This window comes from Euphorbia lathyris, chromosome 2 (genome assembly GCF_963576675.1).
Source record: "Euphorbia lathyris chromosome 2, ddEupLath1.1, whole genome shotgun sequence".
Taxonomy (NCBI): Eukaryota; Viridiplantae; Streptophyta; class Magnoliopsida; order Malpighiales; family Euphorbiaceae; genus Euphorbia; species Euphorbia lathyris.
This window is the reverse complement of record NC_088911.1, coordinates 140,588-163,734: the sequence shown is the minus strand read 5'-3', so window position 1 is coordinate 163,734 and position 23,147 is coordinate 140,588. Positions and strand designations below refer to the sequence as shown.

General features: G+C 33.4%; 1 protein-coding gene across 1 annotated transcript; it reads left to right on the top strand.

Annotated features, from left to right (window-relative positions):
* Positions 1–22,641, top strand: LOC136220714 (probable LRR receptor-like serine/threonine-protein kinase At3g47570). The gene is made up of 7 exons (XM_066008508.1): positions 1–507; positions 2,426–2,497; positions 4,363–4,506; positions 7,330–7,548; positions 10,744–10,887; positions 20,152–22,137; positions 22,217–22,641. The coding sequence occupies exons 1-7, from the start codon at positions 24–26 to the stop codon at positions 22,570–22,572; spliced, it is 3,405 nt and encodes a 1,134-aa protein (XP_065864580.1). The 5' UTR covers positions 1–23; the 3' UTR covers positions 22,573–22,641.
* Positions 22,642–23,147: the final 506 nt, after the last annotated feature.

Sequence of the window (23,147 nt, the reverse complement as noted above, 5' to 3'; positions counted from 1 at the left end):
CCTTAAAACTTTTCTTCAGATCAATGGAGAAAATAAATTCTTTCTTAGTGATAGTTATATTGTGTTTTATGTGTTTCCTCAAATGTTTAGATGAAATCAGAGCCATAAGTGATATTAATACGGATGGAGATGCATTGCTTGCCTTGAAAGCTCATATTATAAATGATCCAAAAAATTTGTTATCATCCAACTGGTCTAAGGATACATCAATCTGCAATTGGATTGGTATTACTTGTGGTATTCGTCATCACAGAGTTAGAGGCATTCGACTCACAAATATGTCTTTAACAGGGACCATTCCTCCACAAATTGGAAACCTTTCATTTCTAGTAAATTTTTCTCTACTCAATAACTCCTTTCATGGCTTTCTACCTATTGAACTTTTCAATTTACACCGATTGAAGTTCCTTAAATTGGGATTCAATTTTTTCAATGGAGTTATCCCTTCATGGATTGGATCTTTCTCCCAACTTCAATATCTTTCTCTCGACTTTAATAAGTTCAAAGGTTAATTTCTTCTTTCCTTTATTTTTACCTTTTTCTATGTTGTAAAAAAATTTCAATCTTTAAGTCTAACTTGGTGGATTTGGTCTCACGTACAAAACATTGCAATCCTATTTAATTTCAAGTTTCATTAATTGAAAATGTGTTTTTTTTAATATGTAATTTCATGTTCTGACCATCCTACAACATCTAACGTTCTCGCCATCCTATAAGGTATGAAATTGCATATCATCTATTAATGCAAAAAAATCATATGCCATTAACGAGGATTGAAATTACATTGTTTTATATATAGATGCTAAATTTATTCCCCAATAACCATAAAACTAAATCTGTTTTTTTTTTCTAAACTAAGAATCACAAAAGAAATTAACACTTGAGTAATTTTATCTGATAAATTATAGTATATTTTTTAGAAGGCGGATGTTTAATTGTACTAAATTATTTGTCAAAAATCCGCATTATTTGCAGTTGAATTATTTGCAAAAATAATAAAATAAAATAAATACATACGCAGATAAAAATATTCTCAGTTTTAACATTATCTGAAAAAAAATGCTACCATAAAAAAACCACTCATATCATAATTGTCACAAAAACAATTCTACAATCCTCCAAATTTTAAAAGTGAAATCATAGTTGTTTTGATTTTTTTTTTTAAATTTCCGTTGAAATAAATAAATATTAAACCATCATTTCATATGAGACTTAAACTAAAAATTTGGCTGTCAATTTATCCAAAATTTTATTATTGATTGGTGCAATTTCACCCAATTTAAATGGAGACTTAGCATAATTGTTATTTTATTAGCACGTGATAATATTTTGACACTTAAAATTGATAACGTTTAGTTTAGAGGTTTTTTCATTTATTTCTCTTTTTTAATCTAATTAATTATTTTGACATAAGAGAGTTTATGTTACAAATAAACTTCAAGACGTGTGACATGTCGAGCTCATATGTCAAAATATCATGGCAAAAAGCATCCTGAGGCCCCTGATCTTTCATTGTTTGGTGCATTAAGCCCTCGATCTTTTATTTAGACACATTGAGCCCCTGATCTTTCACCATTTGGTGCATTAAGCCCTCGATCTTTCATTTAGACACATTAAACCCTTGATCTTTCATATATGGGTGTATTAGGTCCTTTCATAAATCAATTAATATATAGGTTTATTAAGGGCATGTTTGGTGTGACAACAAATGATATTCTAAAAATAACAAATTCTAAAATAAAAAATATATTATACAAATTAATAAAAATAATTTAAATAAAAAATAAAAAATTTATTGAACACAATAAAACCTTGTTTTTCGATAATTATGTTCTAAAAATAAAAATAATGTTAAAATTGAAGCACATTTTGTGGAAATAAGAAGGGTAATTTTATCAATAATAAGTAACTACAAGCAACTGTTCATGAAAAGAGCTTTTCGTGAAAAGCTCCAAAATGTTGCAGTGTCCAGAGAAAATGCGAAACGCTACAGTTATATAAACCTAACCAAACATACCCTTAATAAACCTATATATTAATTGATTTACAGAAGGGCCTAATACACCCATATATAAAAGATCAAGGGCTCAATGTGTCTAAATGAAAGATCAAGGGCTTAATGCACCAAATGATGAAAGATCAGGGGCTTAATGTGTCTAAATAAAAGATCGAGGGCTTAATGCATCAAACAATGAAAGATCAGGGGCCTCAGGATGCTTTTTGCCAAATATCATTACATATAAGGGGTAATAAAGTTTTTGTCAAATTTCCATCTAAATTATGTGAAATTTCATCAATTGGGATATTTCATAGGCCAAATATGACCGAATAACATATAAGGGACCAAATGATAAAATTTTGAATAGGTCAGGAGCTTAATAACGCCTTAAGACTTTCATATATTAATTTTCATGTATTGATACAGGTGGAATTCCACTACAAATATGTAACTTAACAAATCTCCGTCGTCTTTACTTGGGAAGTAATAATCTTGAAGGTCAGTATGTCTAATATGAAATTATTATTTATATTACTCATAATTATTATCTTCACTTCGATTATTGGACTTTTTCATAAATGATCTAACATATGTAATCTTTCATCAAATATGTTTACTCGTATTCGTACTTTAGAATTCTTGTATTTGAGTGTCAACTCATTCACTGGTCCATGCTCATCACACCAATGACGAGATGTTGGGATCTAAACAGTCATTTGCCTTTGTATGTTGTACCTGTGTTGGAAGCACTGCTTAGGATACACTCTGACGGTCAAGTTAGTAATAAACTGGTATAAAGAGTATAGTAGTAAAGTAGAGGGAAAAAATCGGATCTTTTATTCTGAAGTAAGATTCTCTTATTTATATGACTAGAACAGGGACGAGAAAATTCCTTACTCTCCCTAGTCTTTCTCAGGCCTCGATCATGTTAGCTTGCCTCAAGGCGACTGCGTAAGATGCAAACTTTTACATATTTTAAGCTTGTTTTTCAAGCATTTTCAAAACTTATATTTTGGCTTTAACAATTTTAAAGGTAATTATAACATTATAGCATTCATTTTCTCTTAGAATTTGATCGAAGATAATTATTATGGAAAAAAACATCTTGAGGTTCCCAATCATTCTAATTTTGATGTACTAAGTTCTCAAACTTTTATTTTTGGTCATGTTAAGCCCTTGATAACCAAAAAGTCATCTTTTATATAAAACCCGATTAATGGAGCATTATTCAATTTATATGCATTCAAATTTTTATTTATAATAGTTCAAAGTTTTTTTATATGTGTGATGTGGTTGTAGAAAAACTATAAAGCTTTTATTTTAATTTGTAAAAAATATAATTTCAGACACAAATAATTAACTAATTTGACAACTAAGGGACTTAATGTGATTTTTTTTTCAAAAAATTGAGGGCTTAATGTGAAAAACTTAAAGGCAAGTTGACATACAATATGAATCTCCTTTAACGTTTTCTTATACATCAGTATATTAAAAATACACTAATTGGCCTAAAAAGATTTTGAATTTTTATTTAGAATCTAGAAAAGAAAATATAGCACATGAAGGGGAAATAGAAGCTAACTAAAGAAGCATATTCCATCAATATATATGTTATATTTGGTCTCTACAATTACCTTTTTTAGTTGACCATAGATTTCACTAAGCAAAATAATTAGACAAGGATATATATTTTATCTCCAACAAAAGTTTCTAAAGCGATAAAATGTTTTTACAGAAATCAATAAAATTAAATTTCTATAGTCTTAAGAACTAAGAATGACTAATTTTAAATTTAATGGAATTGCATAAATTACTAAAGGAATCGGGTTCTCCAAAATAGAGGATTTTCTATACAAAAGTTGACATGTGCTGTATAGCTCACAACACATTGACAAGTTAAAAAATCATTTCATTTCATTTATTTATATATCAATTTTTATGTGGACGGTCCCTCATTTATGTTAGAAGACCCGATACCTTTAATAACTTATCATATAACAGAGTCAAATTTATCATATCAATTCTCTTATTTCATTACAAAAATATATACTCCCTCTATTCTAATTGTAATACACTCAGCTAAATGTGTTTTAGCAATATGCATATACTGTTTTTAGTACAAAATTGGATCCAACTATCAATCCACATGTGAAAGATTTGACTGACATGTTGTAGATAACATAGTTTCTATGACTATGAATAAAAAAAATTGAATAAATATTTTAAATTCATACATAAACTATAACTCCGCATATATATATATATACTTGCAGTTACATATTCTACTTACAATCACATATATTATTTAAATAAATGAATTAGACTAGTTAGTTATAAATTTATTCTTTGTTTCATTATTACAGGAGAAATTCCAAAATCCATTGGTAATCTTATAAATTTGGAGATATTATCTATGGGAAGAAATTCCATTGGTGGTAAAATTTCTTTATCTATTGGAAATCTTACCAAGCTAAGGGCTATTGACTTCGATGAAAACAAGTTGGCAGGTATATATTCATACTCATATGTTAAATTAGAATTAATCTAAATACAATCTTTACTATTTTTTCAATGCAAGAAATTTCTATTAGTAAAACTTGGCTATCAAATTACTATTTTATATCAAAGTATTAAATCTTCATACATACTTGCATTTACATACTTAAAAGGTTTCATACATCTTTAACCCTTTATACTTGTCCAAAAAAGTTAATTATCTCATGTACTTTGAAAAAAGTTCTATTTAATCTTTAAACTTGCTTAAAGTGAAAATTGACGCTCTGAAAATTACCTACTAGACTGCTAAACTTTCTTAAAATTATTTAAAGGTGCGTTCAACCAGTTGCTTTTGTGATTTACATTTTTTCAACACACACACACACACACACATATATATATATATATATAGGGGTGAGATCCAGTGAGACAATGAGTTGTGGTATGGCAAGGAATTTATGATGTGACTTAATAAAACTACGTAGTTTTTATGATAATTGAAAATGATAAGGTGTCAAATTTGTAAATAAAAAGAAACACAGGAGAGAGAAAATTATTTTATTTCTTTTCTTTAAAATATATTTTCCCAACCCTCCTAACATCGTTTTTCAAAAAATTTTATACTGTTAGACCCGTCTAAATTAGACGGTCATTTTGAGATCCCTGAAGCTCAGGTAAAAATATTTCCGGTGAACGGAATCTGACGATTAGGTGGCGTTTTTCGGTGAGAAAACAAAAAGTATCCAGAAAATTCTCAAAACGTTCCAAAAAATGCAAAACATTATTCTGAGAAACTTTAATTCTTGAGTCAACATGGGCTTTCCTACGGTTTAGTCCCAATAAAACGTTTTTCTTAATTTTATCCAATTTACATGTTTCAACAATTTATTGGGTCAAAACCGTAATGAATCTTGCTTTGAGCCAAGAATTAAAGTTTCTTAAAATTATGTTTTACATGTTTTCGAATTTTTTGATAATTTTATGGATAGGTATCTGGTCTTTCCTTTCAGCACTATGTGTTGGAAAAACCAGCACATACCGCTGGACGCCAGCACGTTGTTCTAAACCAGTGCACAAATTGTTCTAATTAGTGTACCAATTGTTTCAAATCAGTGTATCAATTGTTCCAATAAAATAATTATATTGTTCCAACAGAATTCTTAAATTATTCCAACAAAATACTTATATAGTTTCGACAGTGTACGAAATTGTTCCAAATCAGTATACCATTTATTTCAACATAATACTTATATTGTTCCAACAGAATAAATCAGGGTGTCAATTGTTCCAATAAAATAGTTATATTGTTCTATCATAATACTTATATTATTCCAAATCAATTTTATTATCTATTGTCTTCAATTTCATTTTTGTTTTTTAGTATTTAATATAGTATTTTCAAATTTATATTAGTTATATTATTTAGAAAATAATTTTAATCCTTAAAAGTTATTGAAAATAAAAAATTACCCTTAAAAATCAATAAATAATTTTCCTTAATTTTATCTATTTTACATATTTCAATAATTTATTAGGACTAAACCGTAAGGAATCTCACTTTGACCCAAGAATTAAAGTTTCTCATAATAATGTTTTACATTTTTTGGAACTCTTTGAGAATTTTTGGGACACTTTTGTTTTCTCACCGAAAAACGCTCACCTAATCGTCGGATTCCGTTGATTTAGGACTAAACCGTAAGGAATATCACTTTAAGTTAAGAATTAAAGTTTATCAGAATGATGTTTTACATTTTCTGTAATTTTTTAAAAATTTTCTGGGCATTTTGTTTTCTCACAGAAAAACAAATCGCCGAAATTTTTTTTACCTAAGCTTCTGGGATCTTAAAATGACCGTATAATTAAGACGAGTCTAATGGTATAATTTTTTTTTGAAAAACGATGTTGGAAAATTCGGAAAAATGCATTTTAAAGAAATGAAATAAACACAATTTTGTTTTTCATTTTATTTACAATACTTAATTACAAACTTGGTATTTGTTCACACCATAAGACTTGTCTCACCATAAGAAATCTGTCACACTAGATCTCTCTCTCTATATATATATATATAAACAGAACAAGCCATTTTCTTCGAAGAAAAGAATAAGCCCTACGCAATTAATTTTGGGAAAATTACAGGAAAATGACAATTTTAAAAAGTATCTACAACTTTGTCAATCACCTATTTTAATTTTGTCAAACATAGGCAGTTAAAGGAAAACTTTTTTTCTCTCCGCCAATTCATAACCCATTTAAAATATTAATTTGACATTTTTAAGATAAAGATTCATACTTTTGATATATTAAGAATAAAATTACCAACATAGATAAAACAATAATATTATTATAATTTATGATTTTCATGTAAAGAACCCATTAATTTTCAAGTCCGTAATTTAAAAAATTGTCTTTATGATTTACATTTTTCCAAATTATATATATATAATATAAATAAGAAGATATTATAACATATATAATTTAGCTTATATGTTAATTATTTGAAAACTGCATCTTTTTTAATGGTTAAGATATTACCAATTTGTTTTTTTTTTTTTTTACTTTTATGGATTTTGTAGAAGGCATAATCTGTACTTATGTAAGGTTTTATTCCTTACTTTTCTTGTTGTACTTGATATTTCTTATCTATAAAATGATGTATGCCCTTTTATTAAAAAAATATATATTACCAATTTCCTTCAAATTATTATACATGCATTTTAATATGAAGATGACATATATTAAATATTTTAAGAATGAGAATCATTTCCTATGTTAATTTTTATACTCATATTTTCTTCACTTCAATTTTGGATTTTTAACAAATAATTTGACAGGTGCTCTTCCGTCAATTATGTTTGCCAAACTTCATGATCTAGAGATATTGGATTTGAGTAAAAACTCATTCAGTGACCCAATTCCTTCCACTTTGTTCGCATGCAAGAGGTTACAAATTTTAGGCTTATCTTTCAACAATTTTGGAGGAGATTTACATAGGGATGTAGGGAATCTCACCATGCTTCAAGAATTATATCTTGCGGATAACAATTTCAAAGGTACATGGAACATTCATTTCTTCTTGAAATTTCATCGAAGATAATTACTATAGAAAGAACAAGCACGATGTCTCTGATTATTCTGATTTTGAAGTATTAAGTTTCGGATCTTTTATTTTTGGTTATGTTAAGCCACTGGTAACCAAAAGAGTCAACTTTTACATAAAAATCGATTAAAGCGTTATTCAATTTTCATTTATATGTGTGATGTGGTTATAGAGAAAACTCTAAAAAATCTTATTTCAACTTGTAAAAAAAAAAAATTCAAGACATAAATAAAATGAGTGATACTCTATTAAATAAGTAGATCTCATTTTTATTCATTTGTTTTTATGTAGAAATTTTATAAAACAAAGTGTCAAAGTATCAAGTGTTATTGCAAAATTCTATAGAGTTGTCAAGAAAGGAAGTCGTGTTAACTTTTGTCAATTTACTATGGGGATAAATTTCATGTACCAAGCAACTGTCATTATGCTGTTTGAAATTTATCTGAGCCTACTGAATTTCATGTCAAATTTTATTATATGCAATTTAATTCAATTCGTATAAAAAAATCAATGAAACCAACCTAATATTAATGTACGAACTGATTATATAGGATGCATGACATGAAACTTATTTTTGGTTTATGAAGATGTTTGTGTGTTTCACAAAATATGAATACAAGTCTATTTATTGGGATTTAGATAAAGTATATGATTAATTTTGTCTAAAATAAAATTTGATTTTAATTTGATTTTCAACTTGATATTTATATTAAATTAGTTCAAATGACATATGTCAATATATAAAATTAACACATGTAAAGAAGTGCTAATTATATTGTAAAAGAAATGTATTTTTCTTAACTAATTCTACTTAAAAGCATTATGGAGTAATTGACACCAAAAATTTATTCTCGGCCAAATTGATTTTTAAGCCATTCTTAAAGACTAAACGGTTGTTGGATTAAATATTGCGCTTTTTATGTAAAAGTCTTTTTTTTATAATTTTTATTAGACACAAGTAAAATTTCGAAGGTATATGTAATATTCATTTGATCTTCAAATATTATTAGATATAATTGCTATGGAAAAAAGTATGATTTGTTCCCTGATCATGATGTATTAAGTTCCTGATTTTTTTGTCGTATTAAGCCCCTGATAAGCAAAAAGTCATCTTTTACAGTTAACGGAATGTTGTTCGATTCATATCTGATTGAATTTTCATTTATAATAGCTTAAAATTAAGTTATGTTGTTATGTTGTTATGTGGTTATAAAGAAACTGTAAAAATCTTATTTCAATTTGTAAAAAAAATATATTTTTAGAAACAAATAAAATGAGTGACGCACTAATTTGGTGAGCAAAGACTTAATGTGAAAAAAAATCAAGGGCTTAGGCTCCTTTTGTTTGTTAGAAAATATTGTACAGGAAAACATGTTCCTAACTTTCTGGTGTTTGCTTGCTTAGGAAAATAAGTCAACAAAATGTTTTAGGTTAGTCAACATAAAAATTATATGAAAAAACTGGAGAAAATGTTTTACCATTTTGAATCAGAGTAAAATATTTTTCTAAACTTTTGTAACTTTAGTTGATTCCTTCTTAACAATTTGAAAATAATAGTCACCTATCACGTCTTCCCGTTTTTCGGCGTTCTAGCCAAAAACTGGAAAAAAATTTATTTTCTAATACAAAATTTTCTTTTGTCCAATATTTTTCGATGAATAAACGAAGCCTTAATGTCTTCAAATGAAAATATTAGGGATTCAATGCACCAAAATATAAGCAATCATAGGGCTCCTGATGATGTTTGTCAATTACTTTTAACTATAATACTTTTTTTCTCCTAGTTTACATAAACGTGAAAAACACAGGCAAGTTGACCTATAACATGAATCTCCTTCAACATTTTCTTCTAAGTCAGTATATTATAAATATATTAATTGGCTTAAATGTGTAGAACAAAGAACCATCTTACTATGTTTTTATGTTTTGAAATTTTATTATAGTCAATATTGAGCCACCTGTAGATGTCCAGTCGTGCAAACTTCACAATCTTAATGTCATGCCTTCGATACATGTGTTAAGTATGCCACATTGGCTATCTATAAAGGTTATTTAATCAACTATAAGTGTTAGAAAATAACCTCCTTTCAATATATCTTTTGGGAGTAAATTAGGCCTAAATTTATCATCGTAATAGTCTATTTAACCAAATAGTCAAATGTTCAAATCCTAATAACTAACATTTATTAAAGTTGAATTTCAATATATAACAAGATGAGTTTGTATTATATACATTTTATATTCAAGAGACATTCGCATACGGAACACTCTATTGTATCCACGATAAAATAGAATCTAATATCAAATTCTAAAATTGTTAGGTTAATTGAACCTTGACATGTATCGTTGCCAAATCGATATTAAAATCATTCATAATTTATAATGTCATAATTATTATGTTTAGTATTTTAATTCCATCACTAAATTGAGAAAATAAATAAACATGCATATTTTGCTTCTTTATTTACATTTATATCTTAACAAGCATGGATATTTTGCTTTAATCAATAAATATAATTAACAATAGATACCATTGAGTTTAGTTGATAATTTTGTTATAAAACTGTTTCAAGTAAAATAAAGGAAAAAAAAACATAATTAACCTCCTGAAACTTTATCTGTTTTAAAAAACAAGCTTCTAATCAATTATTTTTCCACATTGAACTTTTTATTATTGATTTTGTTATGGATTTGACCCTTATTTAACTTCTTCTTCGAGTTTGGATGGCACGCATTGTTAGGCCAATTCGGTATATTGACATGGACAAAAAAATAAGAGTTTATTGACTAGAGAGTAAAAAATAAAAAGAAATTACAGAAATCAAATTACAATAGGTTCTCCTTTCCCGAACTCGATGAAAAACATAAATAAGGGTCGAATCCATAACAAAATCAATGATCAATGGTTCAATGTGAAAAAATAATTGAGAGGCTTGATCCTTAAAACATGCAAAGTTTAGGGGTTTAATTATACTTTTTGCCTAAAATAAATAAATAAATATTATAATCATTAAGCTAACGACTACGTATTGTTACATATTATACTTACCCCATACATACATATATATATATATATATATATATATATATATATATATAACAAATGAATTAAATTAATCATTTACAACCCTTTATTTGATTATCATAGGAGAAATTCCAAAGTCCATTGGCAATCTTATAAATTTGGAGATATTAAACATGTGGAGAAATTCCATTGATGGTAAAATTCCTTTATCTATTGGAAATCTAACCATGCTAAGACTTCTTGACTTCGAAGAAAACAAGTTGACAGGTATATATTCATACTCATGTATTAAATTAGAATTAATTTAAATAAAATATTTATTAATTTGTGAATGCAAGAAATTTTTATTAGTAATATTTGATATCAAAGTATTAAATCTTGACAGCTATTTGGATTTACATATTTTTAATCATTAGAACTTAACTAACTAATTTGTTAATATGAACTCTAAGGCCCCGTTTGGTAAGATGTAATGGACTTCGTAATGGAATGATCATTACATTCAAGGTCCATTACAATGTTTGATTGCATGTTGCAAATTTGTTGTAATGGAATGAGAAAACGTTATTTAAATTTTGTTCAACAACTCTTGTAATCCCCATTACATAGAAAAATGATTTGAATTCCCATTACATCCAAAGCATGTAATTCTAATTTCTATTTTTAAAGCTCAATCTAACCTCTCATTTATCAAATCTCACATCTTATCATTATTAAAAACACACAAAAAAACATGAAAAATTGAAAACGGAAAAAAAAACGCAAAAAATGAAAAAAAAAAACGGGAAACCGGAAAGAAAAAACAAAAACCGGTGAAAATGTTGAAAATGGAAACTAAAAAACGAAAAACTATTAATTAATTTATTGATTTCAGTTAATATAATTTTGTATTTGATTTCGATTCAATTTTTTTTTTCATTTTTCATGTTTTCATGTTGTTCGTTTATTATAATTATGTAAATAAAATTTTATAATTACATTTAATTAGGAAAACATAAGTATTGTAATTGTCATTACATTCTATCATTTTGTTTTTATTTGTCAACCAAACATTATAATAGAATCATCATTCCATTACATTACATTATAAATTTGATTATATTACAACTTTAATTACATTGCATTACAGCATACCAAACGGACCCTAAGTGCATTAGTTAAAATCTTAAAGACTAAAAGTAAGGACCAAGTTTAATATATTGGCATCAAGTTGTCTTGAATACGAAGACTTGGTGGCATGTTGTAATTTGAACATATAATTTTAAGAAAAATTCTTGGTTTTATAACCCAGATAGGGGTTTTCCTTCCTGGCAGAGCCAGGGGACGCCATGGCTGGAGACCCTCCAGCCATGGAGGCTGCGACATATTTGCAGAAGATGGGATTTTGTATCCCATCTTCTGCTTATATTTTTAACCTACAATAACACAAAACGACTTCATTTTGTGCTGCTGTAGGTTAAAAATATAAGGGATGGAACGGGCAAAAATGCCCTTTCCATCCACAAGAAAGCTCATGGGCTAAATTGCCTTTTTCTTTTCCTTTTTTTTAATCTTCTCTTTCACTCTTTGCTCATTCGACCTATAAGGCATAAAATCCAAAATAATTTTAAGAAAGTTCTTTAAAATCTCCATTCTCACCCAACTCTTTTCTTTTTATTTTAAGTAAGTTTTTTATTTTTCTTTCTGTTATTTATTTTATAATTTCTCAGTTAAATTAGATATTTTCAAATTAGGATTATGTTAAAGAATTTCTAGTCCAAGGTTTAATATAGAAATTTTTAATTTAGGGATTTTTAATTTTAGAGGTTTTTAAATTTAACTAAATAAAATCATATTATAACCAAATGATATAAAATTAAGGGATAAGGTGCAAAAATACTCCCTAACTTTCACAGTCAGCAGTAATTTTACTCCTAACGTTTAAAATGCTGCAATTTTACCCATAACGTTGGCAGCTAAGAGCAATTTTACTCCTAACATTGATAAATTAGATCAATTTGAGAAATAATTCATTAAATTATTTTCTCGGTCATGAATCTCCTCATTTACACTTCATATGTGCGTCATTTTATCACTAATTAGTAACAAATCAAAAACATATGATTAGACGTAAAATTAAAAAATTTTAAAATATACCGTATTTTGTATGAGTTGGACAAAAAAATCAAATATTTCGTTAGGGTAAAATTGTTCTTGGATGCCAACGTTAGGGGTAAAATTGCACCATTTTAGACATTAGGATAAAATTGCACCATTTTAGACATTAGGGGTAAAAATTCAAGAACAATTTTTATATATAAATACATTTTTAGTAGGAATCAAATGCTTGAGTCGTGATCTGTTGTCATGGTGAAGAATTTTTATGAAGATTGAGAGTTTTGAGATCTATCTCTTCTCTTTTAGATCTTTCTTTCTCTTTTAGATCTATCTTCTCTTTTTCAGATCTGGCTTCTCTCTCTCAGATCTGTTGTCATGGTGAAGAATTTTTATGAAGATGGAGAATTTTGAGATCTATCTTCTCTCTCTCAGATCTATTTCTCTCTTTTAGATCTTTTTTCTCTCTTTTAGATCTATCCTCTCTCTCTCAGATCTATTTCTCTCTTTTATATCTTTTTCTCTCTTTTAGATCTTTTTCTCTCTTTTAGATCTATCTCCTCTCTCTCTCTCTCTCTCTCGGCTAGGGTTCATGGTAAAGCGTGTTAGGGATAGATCTAGGGAGAGGGGGGCTGTGGCCGGCGAGGGGGGGTCGGATCTGGAGGGGATTTGCGGCAAGGAAGGGGGCGGTGGCCTGGTGGTTTGGGGCGAGAAGGGTGAGGCAAGTTTTGTTGGCGGCGAGCGTGCACCTGGTGTAGATCGGGGCGGGGCGCTTGGCGGGGTGGAGGCAGGGGAATCCAGGGGCGTCGGTAGCGATCTCGTGGGCATGGATGGTGCGTCGGCAGGGTTCTCGCGGGCGCCGCCCGTGCGGCTGGGGACGGATCTTTGCGATCCACAGGCGGCAGATTCGACAAGGTTGTCGCGGCTGGGTGCGGATCAATGGGAGATACGGGCGGCTGGGTTTTCTGATGCCGGGGGCAAGGCTCCCCCAATCTCGAGGGGAGAAGTGGGGCCGGGGGTGCCTGGCGCAGGGCTATGCGCCGATAGTGCCGGGCACTGCCTAGGCGCTGCCGGCTCCTCGGTCGGGCAGTGGGCTGGGGCTGTCGGCGCAGTGCCTTGCACGGGATCCTCTCCTCCGGGCTGTGAGGGGCAGGCAGGGGCTACGACGAGGAGGCAGGCTGCCTCGGGTCTGGATGTTTCTAATAATTCGGGAAGGGTGGGTGTTGTAGGAGTAGCTCATGGGAAGACGGTCTCCCCCAGACGTAGGGTTCAGATGAGCGAGATTGGTAAAAACTCTTGGAAGGACACGGTCATGGGGGTGGCTGAGGAAGAGCCGGTTTTAGAGGAAGTTTTAATGGTGGGAGATTCTGATGATATGTTCTCGGATTCTGATGAGGAAGATAATGGCCAGGAGGATCCTCTCTGTCCGGTCATTAGACTTTCCGCTGCAGAGAAGCGTGAGCTTAGAGAGAAGTGGAAGGTGTCTTTGATTGTTACTGTCCTGGGTAAGCGAATTAGTTTTAACTATTTTGCCCAAAGAATACAAGCGCAGTGGGCAAGGAAAGGTAAAGTCAGTATTACTGACCTGGAAAATGACTACTATGTCATTAAATTTACTAGGGTTGAGGATTATAATTCGGTTATCAAGGGAGGCCCATATATCATTTCCAATCATGTTTTGGCCTTAAGGCCTTGGGTTCCTAATTTTAATCCTCACGACTGTTCGGTTAACAGGATCTTGACTTGGGTAAGATTCCCGGGCCTTCCCATTGAGTACTACAGTGAAAACTTTCTGAGTAAAATAGGAGGTTTGGTTGGTAAGGTCCACCATGTGGACAAGACTACAATTGGGGCCATTAGGGGTAAGTTTGCTAGGGTATGTATAGATGTTGATCTGGCTAAACCTTTACTTTCTAAGTTCTGTTTTCAGGATAAAGTGTTCTTTATTGAGTATGAAGGTTTACATAACATCTGTTATGATTGTGGCATGTATGGTCATTCTCAGGAGGGTTGCCCTAAAAGGGAGAGGGTTGTTATAGAGAGGGTTGAGAGTAGTGTGCGGATTACTGGAGGGAACCAGGGGTATGAAGGGAACTTTGGTCCCTGGATGGTGGCAAAGAGGCCCGCTAGACGTAGGAATCAACATGCAGTCTTTCACAATCGTCCTCCTGATATCAACACAAATTCTAAGTCCCTTTCTCCTAAAGCTACTGTTATTCCAAATGTCAAGGAGAAGCCTGTCCTCAAAGCTAGAAAGGAGGCTGGGGTTTCTTCAGTAGCCTTGCCTGGGTCCAGATTTGGGGCCCTGATGATTGAGGAAGTTCAAGAGTCAGACCAAGATGAGAATCATATGGATGAGAGTAATCCAGGATTAGAGTCTGTAGATCCAGTCGAGAAGGTGGTTGAATCTGTGAACCCGCTTTTTGTCTCTAAGGATGAAGCCCAGGGGGGGACCCTGACCCTTGCAGCTAGAAGGATGAAGAATTCAAATGAGGTTAGTATTCCTGTTCATGGTATTGATCCTGGGATTGGGAAATCTATGGGAGTTAACAAAACTAATATGAAAAAGCTTAAAGGAAAACAAAAAAGTGGCCTTAACACTTTGGCGTTTCCAGATAAGAGGGGGCCCGGGGGTACCTCGGTAAGGCTCTCAGGAGCCCCTAGTAAATACCTAGCTTAGGGTAGGGGTGTGGTCAGTTGTCCTCCTTTCTATGGATTTGTTATTTTGGAATGTTAGGGGTGCGGCTAGCAAGGCTACCCGTATCCATATTAATGATCTTATTAAGCAGTTTAATCCATCTTGTTTTGCTCTTTTGGAAACTAAGATTAGTGGTGAGAAAGCAGATGAGGTGGTTAAGAAGTTTAAGAACTGGCACTGTGTTAGATCGGAGGCAACTGGCCGGGCTGGGGGGATTTGGCTTTTTTGGAGGCCAGATCGGATTCATTTTGATATTCTTAGCATGGATAAGCAGTTCATTCATTGTAAAGTGAGTATTTCCGGCAATACTTCCTTTTTTATTACCCTTGTGTATGCTGACCCTATCTTGTCTAATCGAAAACGGCTCTGGGAGGTTCTCTATTCTATGAGTGTCAGCATTTCGGAGCCCTGGTTTGTGGCGGGTGACTTCAATGATATCGCCTTTATGAGTGATCAGAGAGGGGGATCCAATCATTATGTTAATCGCTGTCTGCATCACAAGAATAGTATGGATTTATGTGGGCTTTCCGATCTGGGGGCTTCTGGTCATAAATTCACTTGGAAGCGTAATAATACTTTTGTTCGATTGGACAAAGTCTACGCTAATGTTTTAGCTCTAACTTCCTTCCCCGAGTGCTCTGTGTTGAACCTCCCGTTCCGTCATTCGGATCATTGTCCTATTTTGTTTAGACTTTTGAGAGGTAAGCATCCTAGGGGTAAGAGACCGTTCCGGTATCAGTTAGCTTGGGAGTCCCATCCTAAGTTTAAAGAGTTCGTTCATGAGAGTTGGAGACCTCATTCGTATGTACTGCAAGCTGCTGAAGGGTTCAGGAATAAGGTGCAGGGGTGGAATAGGAATGTGTTTGGGCATATTATCAGAAGGAAGAACAAGTTATTAAAGAGGATGGAGGGCATTCAACGCAGGTTGGAGGGGAGGTTTGATCATAGCCTTGAGGGCCTCCTCAGAACCCTTCAGAAGGAGCTGGAGGCTGTGCTTAGGCAGGAGGAGTTCCTTTGGTTCCAGAAGTCTCGGAAGTCCTGGATTAGAGATGGGGATCGTAATACCAAATACTTCCATCTCTCTACCCTGATCAGAAGGCAGAGAAATAGAATTGAGGCCATTAAGGATTCTAATGGTGATTGGGTTTATGAAGATGAGGTTATTCGGAACTTAGCCCTGGATTTCTACAGAGAGCTGTTCAAAGAGGAACCTGTTCTTTTGGAGAGGGCTCACTCTATTGCTACATTTCCTTTAATCAGTGAGGATTGTAGTCAGGAGGCCTTTCAACCTATTTCCCGAAAAGAGATTGACCAAGCTATCTTCAGCATTGGGGCTTCTAAAGCTCCTGGGATTGATGGTCTTCCGGCGGGCTTTTACCATAAGCATTGGGATGTAGTGAAGGAAGGCATCTATAATTTTGTCTTGGGGGTGTTCAGTGGTTCGAAGGATATTGAGCTGGTTAATAGAACCCTCCTGGTTCTGATTCCTAAGATTGATAAGCCTTCTTCCTTTTTGCATATGAGACCTATCAGTCTTTGTAATGTTCTTTACAAAACTGTTACAAAGATTGTGGCTAATAGAATCCGTGGCATTCTTCCTGCGATCATTTGTCAGAATCAGGGTAGCTTTGTGCCTGGTAGACAAATGATGGATAATGTGGTGATCGCCCAAGAGATGGTCCACACGATGAAGATTAGGAAGGGGAGGAAAGGCATTGTGGCTCTGAAGCTGGATTTAGAGAAGGCCTATGATCGAATTAATTGGGATTTCTTGATGGAGAGCCTTGAGAGAGCTAGAATCCCGGACAGCTGGAGAAGTTTAATTAAGGTATGTATTTCTTCTCCTGTGTTTCAAGTTATGGTCAATGGGGATATGTCGGAGGAATTTTCCCCGGGCAGAGGAATCCGTCAGGGGGATCCTATGAGCCCTTTCCTTTTTGTTATTGGTATGGAGAGGCTCTCTCACCTGATTCAGGATGCGATTGATAATGGGAGTTTCCACCCTGTGGCGATCAACAGCTTCTGTCCCCAGGTGACTCACTTATTCTTTGCAGATGATGTCCTTATCTTTCTTGAGGGTAATGAGGAGCAGTTGAGAGTCATTATGGATATTCTGGATTGTTTTTGTTCGGCCTCTGGGCAGAAGCTTAATATCCAGAAATCTAGGATGATGTGCTCTAAGAATATGAATCAGAGAGTCTGTAAGAGATTAAGTGATCTCTCAAGTATTCCTCTTACTGATTCTCTTGGGAAGTATCTGGGCGTTCCCCTCCATAGTGAGCGTGTGTCTAAAGGCTCCTTCAAAGAGACTTTGGATAAAGCTAATTCGAAGTGTGCCACTTGGAAAGCCAAGACTCTGTCTCTCGCTGGCCGCCTCACGTTAATTCAATCTGTTAATTGTGCTGCTCCCAATCACATCATGCAGGCTTGTAAGCTTCCGGATCCTGTGCTTAATGATCTTGACAAGATTAACCGTAGGTTCCTGTGGGGGGAAGCTGCGGAGGGCAGGAAGATCCATCTTGTGCCTTGGAGTGAGGTTTGCCAGCCTAAAGATTCTGGGGGTCTGGGTATTAGGAAAGCAAAGGACAATAATAAAGTTTTATTAATGAAACTCCTTTGGCGTATGTGGCAAAACCCCTCCTCTCTTTGGGTTCGCCTCCTTTGTGGTAAGTATCGGAAAGACAAAATCTTCGGGGGCCCGAAAGAGAGAGTTGCTAATTGTTCCTTCCTCTGGAAAGGACTTAGTGCTGTGTTTGATGAGTTCTGCTCGGGAGTTGGCCTGGAGGTGGGGAATGGTAAGTCCATTAGTTTCTGGTTTGATAACTGGATTGGGGATAAACCGTTAATTGAGGTGTGTTCTTCCCCCCCCCCCCCCCCCCCCCGCCTAGTGATATACGCAACTGGAGGATTGCCGATGTGGTTGACTCGGAAGGGGACTGGATCTGGTCAAAGTTTGATACTTTCTTTAGCCTTGAGACTCTCCTTAGAATGCGGGGAGTGAAGGTGAGTAATCAAGAGGAAGACTTGGATAGGCACTGTTGGGCGCTGACTAACAATGGAGTTTATTCTTGCAAATCGGCCTTTGAAGCTTTCTCTCTCTTTAGATCTGATCCTCCCTCGGATGTGTGGAAGTCGATTTGGACCCTTAAAGTTCCTTTCCGTATTAGGAGTTTCCTGTGGCTGGGTGTTAAGTACAGGCTTCTTACTAATTCGGATAGGCACAGAAGGCACTTGACTGATTCTGGAGCTTGCAGTAGATGCAGAGGTCATGTTGAGACTTTGTGCCATGCTCTTAGAGATTGCTCTAATAGTAAAGAGGTTTGGAGGAAAATTCTCCCACACCATATTTTCTCTTCCTTCATGGCACATTCTGAGGTCGACTGGTTCTCTGATGGTGTTAGAGGAAAGTTGCTTCCATACATGGAGCATGGTGACATTTTCTTTGCTATTATCTGTCACCAAGTTTGGAAATGGAGAAACGAGGAGATTTTTGGAGATAAAACTGTTTTTATGACAAACTTAGCTGATTTCTTCTCGAAAAAACTTTTCTCTATTATCGATAGTTTCAAAGGAGAGTCCCTTGCCAAAGCCTCTCAGTGTTGTGATGTCCATCTCGTGGGATGGAGCAGGCCAAGAGAGGGGGTTGTGAAGCTGAATACTGATGGTTCCTGCCTCAGTAACGGTAAGATTGCGGCTGGAGGTGTGCTTAGAGATGTAGGGGGCGTCTGGCTTTCTGGGTTCTCCCAGAATTTAGGGTTGGGTTCTTCCTTTTCTGCGGAGCTCTGGGCTATTCTTACTGGAATCAATCTTGCTAAAATGCTGGGTGTTAAGAGGCTCTCTGTGGAGTCTGATAATTTGGAAGCAATCAAAATGATTTCTGAGAATCATTCTATGGGTCTTAACAGTCGCAACCTCATCAAAGCTATTATAAGGCTTTGCTCCTCCTTTGAGTTCGTAGAGTTCAGACACATTTTTAGAGAGCAGAATCGTGTTGCTGATCGCTTGGCGGCGGCGGGCCATGAAGGGACGTTAGGCGTTACTACCCTTCCTGTTTCCCCTAGTTTCATCTCTCATCTTCTCTTAGAAGATAGGATTGGGGTTAGCTTCCCTAGGCTAATTCCTGGGTAGTTTGTTGTTATTCGTTTTTCTTTTCCTTTTCTACCAAAAAAAAAAAAAAATACAGAACAAAAATTCTACATAGAATGGAGCCCCCTAAGGTTTGAGTCCCGGCTCCGCCACTGTTTTAATTCATTTCTTATTCAAAATTATAATTGTAATTAATGGAAAAGCAAATTTGCAGCCATTTACTACTCTTACTTTTTTTACTCTATTTTCTATAAAATAATTTTTACTGTGTTTATCATTTTCCCCATTTAAATTATATATTTTATATACAATTAAATTGCAAAGTTTTACATTATTAAAACTTGTTTTATTATTGAAAAGTAATTCAAGTAGGTTCTTATATAGTAATGTTCCTTCATCAATAAGAAATCTAAATCGCCTAAGAATTCTTAGCTTTGTAGAAACTAGGTTAAAAAATGACAAATATATATTTATACGACTGTGAGACGTTAAATTTGTATTCATTTATAGATCATTTATATGATATGATGACATGTTTATAATATATCTTCACTTATGTTATTAGGTTTAAATATCTTTCTTCAAAATTAAGTTGAATTTTTTTTATAAACACAATTTTAATTTAGAATTTTTCAAATGAATTGTGATTGTAGGTAGCATTCCCTTTGAAATGGGTAGCATTGTTTACTTGGAGGGATTATATCTCGGACTTAACAATCTTGATGGAATGCTTCCTTCCAACATTTTTAATGTTTCAACATTAAGAGATTTGGTATTGGATGATAATCATCTCACAGGTCGTCTTCCTCCAAACTTTGGTCTCCATCTTCCCAATCTTGAGGAAATTTATATTAGAGGAAATAAGTTTCATGGTCATATTCCCATATCTATCTCTAATTCCTCTAAACTCATTAATATAGACTTGGATACAAACATGTTCTCTGGATTTATTCCCTTTGCTCTTGGCAATTTAAGAAATCTTCAATATCTCAATTTATGGAGGAATCAACTCACTAGTCAATCTTTATTGACTTTATTTTCCTCATTGGCAAATTGCAAAATTTTGACATATTTAGCTTTGAGTGAAAATCTATTGAATGATACTCTACCAATTTCTATAGGAAACCTATCTTCTTCCCTTCAATATTTCCGTATGTATGGTTCTGGATTAACAGGAACCATTCCCAAGGAAATTGGCAACTTAACTAGCTTGATATCATTGGATCTAGGACATAACAATTTAAAAGGATCCATTCCTAGGACAATTAGAAAAATGAGGAAGCTTCAAGCATTAGATCTTCACTTAAATGGAATCCAAGGGCACATACCTTCTGAATTATGTGGTTTACAGAGTTTGAGTGAGATACATTTTGGAGAAAATGAACTCCACGGAAATATTCCTTCTTGTTTGGGTAATCTCACTTCTCTTAGAAAGCTCTATTTAGAATCCAACAAACTTAATTCTACTGTTTCGTCAACCCTGTGGAGACTTAAAGATGTCCTTGAACTCAACTTATCATCAAATTCCTTGAGCGGTGATCTTCCAATAGATATTGGCAATTTGAGAGCCATTATATTACTTGATTTGTCTAGAAATCAATTTTCAGGTAGTATTCCACCCACCTTTGGAGGCCTCCAATCTCTAAACCTTCTCTCTTTATCTAATAATAGATTGGGGGGTTCCATTCCTGAATCATTTGGTGATGTGATAAGCTTGGAATTCATGGATTTATCATTCAATAATCTTTCAGGAAAAATTCCAAAGTCCCTAGAGAAATTAAAATATCTCAAGGATTTTAATGTGTCATTTAATGAATTACAAGGAGAAATTCCCAATGGAGGACCATTTATGAACTTATCAGCCCAATCATTTCTAGGAATTAAAGCACTTTGTGGGGCACCTAAATTCCAAGTCAATCTATGTGGAACTAGCAATCAAAACCATTCAAAGAAAATCAAAATAGCACCGATTGTAATTGGAATAACAATTTTGGCATTTGGAATTGTTATTGTCACCATAATTTGGTATTGGAAAAGGAAAACAAGATTGTTGACTTGCCAAGCGGATTTTCCACCTTTAGCAATATGGCAAATAATTTCTATTCATGAGCTTCAACAGGCAACAAATAAATTTCATGATGTGAACTTGCTTGGTAGAGGGAGTTTTGGTTCGGTATATAGAGGGACTCTTTCAAATGGGTTGTCCGTAGCAGTTAAGGTTTTCAATTTGGAGTCAGAAGCAGCATTCAAGAGTTTTGATGTGGAGTGTGAAGTACTGCGTGGGATTCGACATAGAAACCTTGTGAAAATAATCACCAGTTGTTGTACCACTGAATTTAAGGCTTTAGTTATGGAGTTCATGCCTAATTGGAGCCTAGAAAAGTGGTTGTATTCTCACAACTACTTTTTAGACATTTTTCAGAGATTGAACATAATGATTGATGTTGCATCAGCAGTTGAATATATTCATTACGGTTCTGTGAATCCTGTTGTTCATTGTGATTTGAAGCCTAGTAATATCCTTTTAGATGAGGATATGGTTGCTCATGTAACTGATTTTGGCATAGCAAAGCTCGTCGGAGAAGATCAATCTTTCATACAAACTATAACTCTTTCAACTGTTGGGTACATGGCACCAGGTGATGTTTGATCTTCTATATACTATACATGAAATAGTAATTGCTTTTTCCAGGCTAAGTAAATCAAATTTTGATGCAGAGTATGGATCAAAAGGACTTGTTTCTATAAAGGGCGATATATACAGTTTTGGCATTCTATTGATTGAAACTTTCACAAGAAAAAAGCCTACGGATGAGACGTTTAACGAAGACATGAGTATGAAGCAATGGGTTAAAGAGTTGTTGCCTTCTGGAGTTTCTCAACTTGTAGATCCCAATTTGCTTATGGTGGACGAGCAACACTATTTGGCTAAGATAGATTGCACATCTTCGATTATGAACTTAGCCATGAAGTGTTGTGTAGATGTACCTGAGGAGAGGATTAATAGCAAATATGTTCTAAGTGCTCTCAAAAAGATCAAAGTTAAGCTTTTCAACGATGTTCAACATGTTTAATAAGTATGTAATCATCCATGTATTAAAGTATATTGATGAAGTTAATTTATAGTGCTAATATTTTAGTTATTTTGCCCTTTATTCTAGCAATTTGTCATTAACTAATATTTTTTAGTTTCACTATTCCCGTTCTTAATCTTTACAAAGTGTTTTTACCTGAATAATGTTAAGAAAAATAAAACAAACAAAAAATAATAATAATTCATAGAAACCTAAGGTATAAAAATACCCTTAGGTCCCGTTTGGTACGCCGTAATGAGCATCGTAATGGAATGCCCATTACAATAGAGGCTCTTTGTATTAGTCACATTGTTTTTGTTGTAATAGGATCACAAATACATCACTCAAGTTTTCTTTACAAATTTATGTAATGAACATTACATAAAGAATATACATCTCATTACGACTAACTCTTTCATTTTTATTGTTAATATTTATTATGCACAATTCTTATTAACCGATAAAACAAAAAACTAGAAAAACATGAAAAATAAAAAAAAACGTTAAAATTGGAAAACACGAAAAATGAAAAACCCAAAAAACATGATGAAATATAGCTCGTCTTTTTTATTGCA